Genomic DNA, 10,373 nt, shown 5'->3' with positions numbered 1-10,373 from the left:
TGAACACGGGTTTCGAAACTCAGAGTCTTTTTCCTCTCAATAGAGGTGTCGCCTTCAATAGAGGTAACATGTGAGCGTTTTTCCCGGGACCAAATTTTGTGTCCCCTGAATGGAGGTGTCCCTTGAATAGTTGTGTCCCCAAAGGAGAGGTTCCTCTCTACTTTCTTCAAGATTGTGCGCAGCTACTTCGATCGTACTTCGACCTTCTACAAACATGGTGCACAAAACCTTTAGCAGTAGGGTGCCTACGTTTTGAAACATTGTGCACAGTAAACCTTTCTTCTGCATAGATTTGCTCGACAAACTTAATCTTGAGTCCAGTTTCTGCAACATTGTGCGCAACAAATTTCATCAAGTTTCTTCCATTTGCAACGTTGTGCGCAGCAAATTATATCAACTGCCTAACTTCTGCAACATTTAGCGGAGCAAGTTTCATTCAGTGTCTATCCTTTGCAGCACTATGCGCAACTAATTTTTTCTGCAGCATTTTAAGTAGTAAATTTCGTTGAGTCTCTATCTTCTGCAACATTGTGCGCAACAAATGAAATATGGTGTCTACTTTTTGAAACATCATGAGCAGCAAATTTCGCCGAGTCCTTACCTTCTGCATTAATTTGCACAACAAATTTTTATCGTGTGTCCAGCTCCTTCAACACTGTACACTACACAACATATTTCACCGTTTATCTACTTTCTGCAACATTGTGCGCAACAAATTTCAGCAGGTTTCTTCCTTTTGCAACGTTGTGCGCTGCAAACTAAATCGTGTAACTACCTTCTGTGTCTACCATGAGCAGTAAATTTCATGGAGTCTCTACCTTTTGCAACATTGCAACATTGTGCACAGCAAATTTAACACGGTGTCTACTTTTTGAAACATTATGCGCAGCAAATTTCATCTAATCCCTACCTTCTAAATTGATTTGCTCAATTTTCTGCGACATTATGCACAAACAATTTCACCGTTTATCCACCCTCTGCTCATTGTATACAACAAATTTTATCGAGTCACCACCTTTTACGACATTTAATGCAGCAAGTTTTAAAGAGTCTCTACCTTCTCCAATATTGTGCGCAACAAATTTAATCGATTTTTCACCTTTTGCAACACTGTGCTTAAGCAAAACCATTGCGCGCAAAAATTTTAATTGCATTTCTTTCTTACAAAACATTGCGTGTAATTTAATTTTTTAACTACTGGTCAAAACTTCGCTCGCCATGCTCTTACTAGCCACTCACTCAGTCAATCATGCGCGTATATATTGCTGCACGGAATGTTGCAACAACTGTTTTCCTCAACCCATAAAATAAATCAGCCCAATGTTAGTACCCTATCAGTAAGGTCCCAATAAAGTTCATCATCAATTGAGTTTGATCCATGATTTATACATTCAAGCTACATTCACCTTTGTTGGAGGCCAATTCGAAGGCAGATGCTTCTTGAGCCACCACACATATGTAATATAGCAAGAACTTTGTTTTATTTCATTTAATCAAATTAACTACACGACAAGAAAATCTGTAATTGGTACAACCTATAACTGACTCATTTCCCATAAAGTAGAACATTAGGTTTCGGTGATTCAGTTACAAGAAGCAAATGCTAATGCGCTTGCGTATTGAATTTAATATGGCGGAACAGCTAAATATCCCTAAAATCCTCTAAAATCCTTAAATAACAATGACCAAGACCAGGTTTTAGGAGCCCGCGAGACCGAGCACTCCACCCAAACCCTTGTTTTCACTAAAACCGCTGGACACCAACCTGGTTGAGGTCATTTTCATACTCTAAGTTATTCCAAATACATTCCAAAACATTCTGTTTATGAATACGCTAAGGTTGGCATCGCAAACGCGGTTGTTAGAATACGGAAAAAGCCAAGAATAAACAAGAATTTGGAAAAAGTAAATAATTAATAAACGGCTTAAATTGCATTTCGTGGGTCATAAACGTTCGATGAGCAGCTTGACTCTCCTTGACTACGACTGCGGAAGAGGATTTACCTTCCTTTTGTTCTCCTAGAAAAGTTGTTGCTTCCCTTTTGAAGGCTATTGGGAAGGCAGGAGAATTACTTTTCACCGTTAGAGTGGTTTTCGTTTGAGTGTCGTAAAACCAAAACCAAAGTAATTACTCTGGCCAATCACATAGGACACAGACAATACATTGAACCAATCAAAACTCGAAGTAATTACATGTGGCTGACGCAAAGCGCGGGAAAATGCATGCGAGCGCGTCACAATTGGCTTTGGTTTTACTTCTGATTGGATGAAAAGGTGGCGCGAATCTTTTAAGCCAATCGCATCGTGTAGAAAGTGCAAAACCAATTACTTTTCGACACTCAAATGAAAACCGCTCTATCTCTAACGCTATACAAAGGGACAGCTTTGATACCCTTGACAGCGGCACATACCTATATAGCCCATATATGGCAGTACCCCCTTCCCCCCGGGGTTTTGGTCCGGTCGGTGGGATAACCTTGAAGTGCGAAACTTAGAATTGAATGTTATACAGCCAGATGTATTTTATTTTTTGTGGACTCGTCCAAGTCGCTCAGCGTAATTTGGAGCGAGGAAGGAAATATGTAAAGAATATAGAGAAGGGAGCGACTGACTGCTCCAAAATATAATTTTATTAATTATCATTTAACTCACTTGCTGATGAGACGGACCATTTTAGTTATTTTGCCGACTAAATTTCTCTTTTGAATTGCCGTTTTCGCCTTCAAAATGATCTCTCACGGTATCACCCGTCACACACCAAGCGATAACAAGATACTTTCGAAGCCATTTTGCCATGCCTCCGGGGCCATGCCGCATTCGCTGCAAAACCCCACGATGCGCCAAATTTATTCAGCTATTTAAATTTGGCGGTATATTAATTATTCAAAACATGCGCTGTCGAGCTAACCCTCGGGGGAACACTTGGGTATTTTTTGGGTGGGTATGTGCCGCCCGGGACTTCAAATTGGCACCCCGTTCTAAAAAAAATTTCCCCTAAAATTGATACCCCGTTCTAGAAATGAGCCAATTTTTTATACCCCGTTCTAGAATTCGCTCTAAAACTGATACCCCGTTCTAGAAATGGGCCAATTTTTTATACTCCGTTCTAGGGTTCAACAAGAATATAACAGTTTGCTTGTTAACGCATTGAACCGTATTTTTAAAAGCAATCTGTCCTTGAATAATTTCAAATGGCTGCTTACAAAACTGGAGCTTTCGTGCGTTCGAAATATTATACCCCGTTCTAGAAAACGTCTCTGAAATGGATACCCCGTTCTAAACCAGGAGCTTCAAAATCACGACCCCGTTGGGCGGCACATACCGGTATAGTTAATGTATGGGAGTACCCCCCCAGGAGCTAACCCATGCAGTTTTCCAAGTTTTCCATGTCCCGATTGTTTCCCGACCGGTCATGCTCTTAAATATTCACATCAAACCGTCGCCAGACTATATAAAAATGCCATGCCTAAATCGTGGCCAAATAACCCTTGCTTCTTTCTAAACGTACATAGGGGAAAGAAATCATACTTTGGGATAGAACGGCATTATTCTGACCAGAATTGTGTGCTTTTAGAGGTTTTTCATGGAGTGTTCACCGGATGTGGGCGTTATCCGAGGGCAAATGTCGCAATGAGTTTGATATGAATTGTGTGAAATACTAATTAAAAATGAATTTTGTATTTTAAAACGAAACAAAAAATCGATGGCACTCGAACCCAGAGAAACAAAAATAATGACGAACTGCCATTAAGGGCATTGATTTATATATTTTTTGCCGCCAAATTGATTAGATTGCCTTCAGGTAGCCGATTAGTTTTTTTTTGTCTTGCTTGCTAATACAGTTTTTTCCTCCCGCCAGTTGACTAATGAAAATTCTGAAAATTACAGAAACCGTTGGAATTGTTCATGTGCGACACATTGGTGGTCAGGTATTTTTTGTTTCTCCTGCTTCGGTTTTGTTTCTTCCTTTTTGTTTTTAACCACAAGAAACTCTTTGGAAAACAGTCAACTAGCGAGCAAGAATTTTCACTGGCTGCCGTTAGAGCAGTCAGATCCTTTTGAGGGGGACCCATCGTGTGAATGACTCTGTGATGGGCGGGTTGGTCATCGGAAGAGGAAAGGAACCAATGTGGAAGAAAGTTAAAAGACAAACAAAAAACACCAAGCCACGGCCTGGTCAGTTCCTCACACATACGTAAAGTCATATCAACCGGAGAGTGGCAGCCATGGACAGCAGCTGTTTCGCTTTAGGGCACATTAGCGTGGCATAGCCGTCGGACCTGTACGGTCAAAACCTATAGAGTCAAATTAAAGAGACAAACTAAGATATTTTAAGAGACATCATAAAATTCATTGCTTACTTTCCCCCTTTCTTTCTCGTTTTATCCTGGTATCGTTATGTCTTCAAACCTGGTTTGTGGAATTTAACTGAGATATTCAAACTTCGCGCCAAAATCGTTCTAAACAGAAACTGGTCCGTGAGGCGCCGTGACACTAGCATGTTCCAGGCTCTCAGAAAGTGGGCTCTCTCCTCCGCAGAGGCCTCTTTGTGTTGTGGGGAGGCTGGGGAGGAAGAAAAAGAGAGCGCGCGCTTTCTATTTTTTCGATTATTTTATTTTGATGGGGATACCCAGCGGGAGCCTCTGCGAAGGAGAGAGGAAAGTGGGGAAGACACGAAGGAAAAAGATACGCGAAAAGTTGGCTCTCCCCAGTTTCCTCCCGTTTTATTTTCGTGTTTGCGCTTTCTCAATTCAGCGGACCCGACTATCTGCGGAGCCTCGAACAGGCTACCGTGACACGAGCGCATGGAAGTTGCGCACTCCGAGTTATGGGCTCCTGTTCACGCACAATACTAGATTGAGATACCCAAGAGAGAATAATGGATACCTTGGCCTTCGTGTCAAGTGTTCAAGGGGGAAGGAGGATTGGAAATTGAGGCACGCGAGAAACGCTGGGGAAATGAGACGACGAGCATACCCACTCTTTTCACATGCGCAACACATGGGCTCCCCTCCAGGGCGGATAAAGGTTGGGCGGTGAAACGAGCGCTCCGCTCTTCATTTAATGTGTGATACGGAGTAGGACTGGCACGAGCGCTCTTTCCGCGCTTCCGGTGCGCTTCAAGGCCGGTGAAATTTTCCTTTTTGCAAACCGGAAATCCTAAATGCTTTCTTGTAATTCCAGGCTACAATGTTAAATAGATAAATTCGTTTCATAACAGTATCAATAAACAGTTTCATATGTTTGTGTCTGTACGTCTATAAGTCAAACTTGTTGGTCGTATAATGCCAAAATTTGAGTTTAATTTGAAAGTGTTGAATACTTTCTCCTTTCACTAAATATCACCTAATCGTCTTTCGCCGTTTCGTTTGCAAAAGCTTAACACTTCTTAACCTCAATTTTTACATATGTTAAAGGAGGATAAATTTTATATAACATAACAAAAAATTAGATTGATATATATTGATATAGTGGCGTTGTACTTCTTCAAACTTTGCTTCTCGGGTGCAACGCGCAATAGGTGGTTTTCATGCAATCTCGGGAGACACAAATAACAATGGTGAAATGAACAAATGCTGGTGGACAAACAAAGCGAGCTAATGAGCGATCTTTTGTTTACCGTCCACCAGCATGGCGGCGATGACGTAACGTGAAAACCACCTATGGCGATTCGCGCAATGCGTTGCAAATCCGGCAACCGCATGTAAACAAAATTTATTGAGGTTAGTTGTAAGGTTTTTTCTCCGTTTTTCTCTCTAAAACAAAACAAGGTCAACAGAAAAAACTGAGGTGAAACTAATTTTGAAGTTTCGAAGAAACAGAAAGACGTCTGAGATGTTTTTTTCAAAATTAAAAAGAAGGATGATGGTGATTGAAATTAGCATAATTTCACCTTGCACGAGCTGCACGCATACACGTCATCTAGTTATGAAACACGATCTACTGTCTTTTAGTTTTGCCATGGATGACATGGATGAGATTTTCCTCCGTGTTTTAGACAGTACTTAGTTGGTTTTTGTTTTGGAATAACATCGACATTGGTGAGTACCAGAACAAAAATATAATTCAGTGGTAGAGTCATGGAAGTAATAAAAGAAACCCTTTGAAAGAGATGTTTGTCTACTCCAACTAAACCTCCCGCAAAAAATAGCAAAATTTGCCTCTCGGAGACAGCAATACCAGCACAAAGGAACGAGGGAGAAGTGCAAGAAAACAATTCAAGCCGCCATAATTCAGTGACTGCGGCAGTGTCTAATGTACAAACCACATCATATCGCAAGCCCCGACCAAAGTCGAAAACAAGCGAAGAACAAGCGACATTTCTAAGCAGAGTCCCAGTCCACTGCATCACACCTTTTTGCTCGGACGCGCTCGTTTCACCGCCCAACCTTTATCCGCCCTGCTCCCCTCCCATGGAACTCCGCTCGAGGGTGAAACACGCGCGAGCAGCGATCCGCGTGATCCCTCGACCCTTCGCGATTCTCCATACTGTGCCAGAATGATCTCACTCACGAGAATAGGCACGTTTGCGACAACCTTTGACAGCAATCTTTGACACCATAAGATGAGACAAAGATCGATTTTTATTCATATCGAAAATCAAACTTAAAACGTTTTTCACCAAACTTTTTCCATCGAGTGAAATCGAGATCAAATCCGACAAAGATCACAATCAATTCGATATTGGATTGCTCAATCGATACTTTAAAATTGAACATCGTTAAATATCGTCTTACGACTAGCGTACCCTCTTGAGGACTTCAAGACCCTCTTCGGCAACACCGCAAATGTTACCACTTGTGGCCCACAACTTTCCCGTCTCTTGCTACATCGTGATCATGTTTATTTAAGTACGCAGCTCGTTTTTTTTAAAATTTTCTTGAGTAATACGAATTTTTGTTGTTTTTTTTTTTTTGGTTTTTCAAAATCGTGATCACTAAAACGTATCGTAAATGGCCATATTCAGGAGAAGATGGACAGCATGCATACAAATCATATTTTTTTTGAAAAAAAAAATAACATCCAGTGTATAAATTCACGCACGTTTTTATTATCTGAGCAAATTGAGCTCATAAAGCCTTAATTACATCTTGAAGTGGATTTGTCTGTTTCGAATACGAACTGGAAATTCATCTCTGACATCACTACAAAGGCTGATTGCGCCGCCTGATGGACAGTTTTCGTGATAAATTTGGAAAAATTTTCGAATCGAAAATGAAATTCCGTACAAAACCCAAACATCTGGGTTTTAACAGAAGTCTTTTAGACCGCACCACATGGTTTATAAAAAAATTACCTCAAATCCACAAAGAAACCAGACATATTCGAACAAACAAAGTGGAATGAGCTCATTGTGAATTCGATCTTCGGGGGGGAGTCAAGAGTGATTTCCGCCTAGATCATAATACAGACCAATCAGCGTGAAGGATGTCTTATTGAAATTGTTATTTGCGTAACACCCCAACAGACAACTATAGACGCGCCAGTGTGTCTAGACATACACGTGAGCAAGAATAGCCAATCAGGTTTTGTTTCTATTGCTGGTAGGTCGACGCTCAGCTACCGTTGTGTGCGATGGTTGGGAAAGGAATTAGTTGAGGTGAATCTTCCAGCTCCTTAGATGCTGTCTAGACGCTCCAGCTTGCGTCGTGATAAAGCGACTTCCATCTTTCGTTGGCTCAGAAGACCACGCAAATTTCGCAGATCAGCTAAATGTGATCGCTAGGAACAAATGTTATATGTTCAAGTTGTTCGGATTTGTAAGCAAACTGTCCCTGCTCGACAAATACTCGGTTATTTACGGAGACCGCACGAATCTCTTGCCTGACGAAAGTGCTGAATTAAAAGCACTGGCTCATTCAATCCTGAAGCGACTTAGAGAAAAGGACTTCTCTTGTCTTGTCAGGGCGCTGGAGAAACGAGGTGGCTGCGAAACACCTTGTATATTTTTCCAAACACATGAGAGACTGGGAAAGCGAGTGGTGGTCGAACCACAAGTTGTTTTGTTCCGAATATTTCGCCTGCCACAGATTCGAAGCTTAAGCGAACTAAAGCATATCGCGGCATGTTCGGCGTGCCATGATATCGACGGGAAAGTGTGTATAAATCCATTCCACTACAGTGCAACGATTATTTCAGGTTTGTTCACTGTTGTAAAATCAGAAATCTTCGCAATAAGCGACTTATGTCAGTGTATAGGAGATAAAATATCTTCGCATCTCATTTGCATACGAGACGTTTTCATTTCGCTTTGTGGATCTGTTCAAGGTTGTGATTTATTTCATTTCTTTCTTTACAGGACCAGTCGATGCGATTTTAACGTCATTTCCCAGCGTTATGAAAATGGAAAGCGGCGAAAGTTCAGGTATGTACAGTGAAGTGAAACTGAGTTGCTAATCTGAAGTTTCGTGTCCGCATATTCTTTCCAGACATACCCGTCTACATCAGTCAAAGATTTTCCGTTTTTCTTCGCAGGGTTTATAAGCAACCTTACTCAGTCATCTACTTGTCGCTTGGATAGCAGAACTTTATCTTCACAGTCCACAGGTAAATAAATCAAATATCCTTCTATATATGACTTTTGCCGTGTAAATTATGTCGTGCAAGATTCCAACTCATTCGTTCCGACGGGATCCGAGTGCTTTGCTTTGTTAAGTGCGTAACCTCCGCTTCATCGAAGTGCTCAATTATTTATTAAAACCAATACAGTATTTACATCCTTTTGCGCGATGTGATCCTGTTCGTATCTAAACTGAATCTATTTTCGTGTCTCTTTTAGGATCAGTCGATCCTTTTGTTCCCGGAAAACCTTGGTGTTCAATCGCTTATTGGGAACTAAATGAGAGAATCGGACCCATATTTGAAGGGACATCAGACGTGATCAATGTGTTTGAAACGCTCCCAGAGCCTACAGGATTTTGCCTGGCGGAATTAAACCGGCGCAACGATGTGTCTGAGGGAACTAAAAGAGTTCGAGCACAGATTGGTTATGGACTGCAGTTGACACGCGAAAGCGATGGAATATGGATTTACAACCGTAGCGATTATTCTTTATTTGCAAATGGCCCTACACTGATTTACACGAATGAAAGCAGTCCTACTGGAAAATTGAGACATAATATTGTGGTTCATAAAATCCCTCCTGGTTATTCGCTCAAGGTTTACGATTACAAACTGTCTTCTCAAGTATGTCGCGCAGTCGACAGCGCTGGAGTGCGTTGTAGTCATCCCGACTCGGTTAGAATAAGTTTTAAGAAAGGTTGGGGAGCGACTTTGTCATCTAAGAAGTACTGTCGCCCTCTAGTAACTTCCTGTCCTTGCTGGATAGAAGTACACCTTTCAGTTGCGGAGTAGCACGCGTGTACGCGAAGGAGTCTACAAAAGCGGGATTTGTTTTGAAATGGCGTTTCTTGTTGTTCGAATGATCGGTCCAAACATTCTAAAGATCTATAGTCACACAAGTACGATACTGTCGTAGATCGTAGATTATATTATGTATATTGTATATAGAATATTGACTGACGGAAATATAATTTAAAGTTCTATAAAAGAGCTCGGACGAAGTCCGAAAAACATTTCAAATTTGGACTCCAAAGTCATAGATAGGTTTCTCTCCAAAGGAGAAAAACAATCCTTTGTACAGCTTTATTGTTAGTTGTATTATGTCGTTACTCGAGTGAAGAAATACACTTAAAAATGAATATATTATATTTTCAGTGACAAGTCTTGTGTTAGTGGTTGTGGTTTAGTCTTCGGTATCCGGTGTAAGGTGTTGAGTTCATCTTGAACTGAAAGAACTCCGATATCAGACTTATCTTCTTGAGAGCGAGATGACTGGCTAGGCGTGCGATTAGACCCACTCTATTGAGAAAAGTGTTTTATTTCTGCCTCATGTCGCATCATCGGCAACAAAACCAATAGCGATGAATGCCTCGAAAGCCAGCTACGGTCTTAAGTAATCTATGCCGGCATTAGAAGTCTCAGTAAAGATTGTCTTTCTTTTATCTCAGTAATTTAAGCATGAGCGACAAGAACTCCGTTTGAAGCTTCCTTGTCTAAATGACGGTCAATAAATCATGGAATGACTGACTGTCATCCACTCATAGCATGAGTCAGGGGTCATACGACTTCGGAAAGGTGTGCGCTTGGTGTGAGAAATAAGGTCCTAATTGCCATTAGCGAAAAATTTGGCCAAGATGCAAAATTAAGAGCGTCTGTTCAGTGAATAGTTTCCTAATCTTTTGTGATATTAAGTCTAAAAACTCTTGATTGGGGATTATGGTATAGTTGAGTGCGGCATAATACACGTGTTTTGATAACACACACACCTCCTGTTAACTCTTTTTCTTGCCAATGATGAGAAAGAAAGGACA

At 41.0% G+C, this 10,373-nt stretch overlaps 1 protein-coding gene across 1 annotated transcript; it reads left to right on the top strand.

Annotated features, from left to right (window-relative positions):
• The first annotated feature begins 7,152 nt into the window (after positions 1 to 7,152).
• On the top strand, positions 7,153 to 9,723 carry LOC140935293 (mothers against decapentaplegic homolog 6-like). The gene is made up of 4 exons (XM_073384841.1): positions 7,153 to 8,139; positions 8,300 to 8,365; positions 8,476 to 8,547; positions 8,780 to 9,723. Exons 1-4 carry the CDS (start codon positions 7,740 to 7,742, stop codon positions 9,352 to 9,354), a joined length of 1,113 nt encoding a protein of 370 aa, XP_073240942.1. The 5' UTR covers positions 7,153 to 7,739; the 3' UTR covers positions 9,355 to 9,723.
• The last annotated feature ends 650 nt before the right edge of the window (positions 9,724 to 10,373 follow it).

The sequence above is a fragment of the Porites lutea genome, chromosome 4, assembly GCF_958299795.1.
Source record: "Porites lutea chromosome 4, jaPorLute2.1, whole genome shotgun sequence".
Lineage (NCBI taxonomy): Eukaryota > Metazoa > Cnidaria > Anthozoa > Scleractinia > Poritidae > Porites > Porites lutea.
Note: the sequence above shows the minus strand (reverse complement) of the source record. Positions and strands in the feature narration are given on the sequence as shown.

What these genes read in the sequence shown, in the direction of transcription:
- LOC140935293 (XM_073384841.1), top strand. Translation starts at nt 7,740, where the DNA reads ATGTTCAAGTTGTTCGGATTTGTAAGCAAACTGTCCCTGCTCGACAAA. An exon ending in GGAAAGCGGCGAAAGTTCAG is followed by an intron (nt 8,366 to 8,475) that starts GTATGTACAGTG and finishes TTTTCTTCGCAG; the next exon opens with GGTTTATAAGCAACCTTACT. An exon ending in TTTATCTTCACAGTCCACAG is followed by an intron (nt 8,548 to 8,779) that starts GTAAATAAATCA and finishes TGTCTCTTTTAG; the next exon opens with GATCAGTCGATCCTTTTGTT.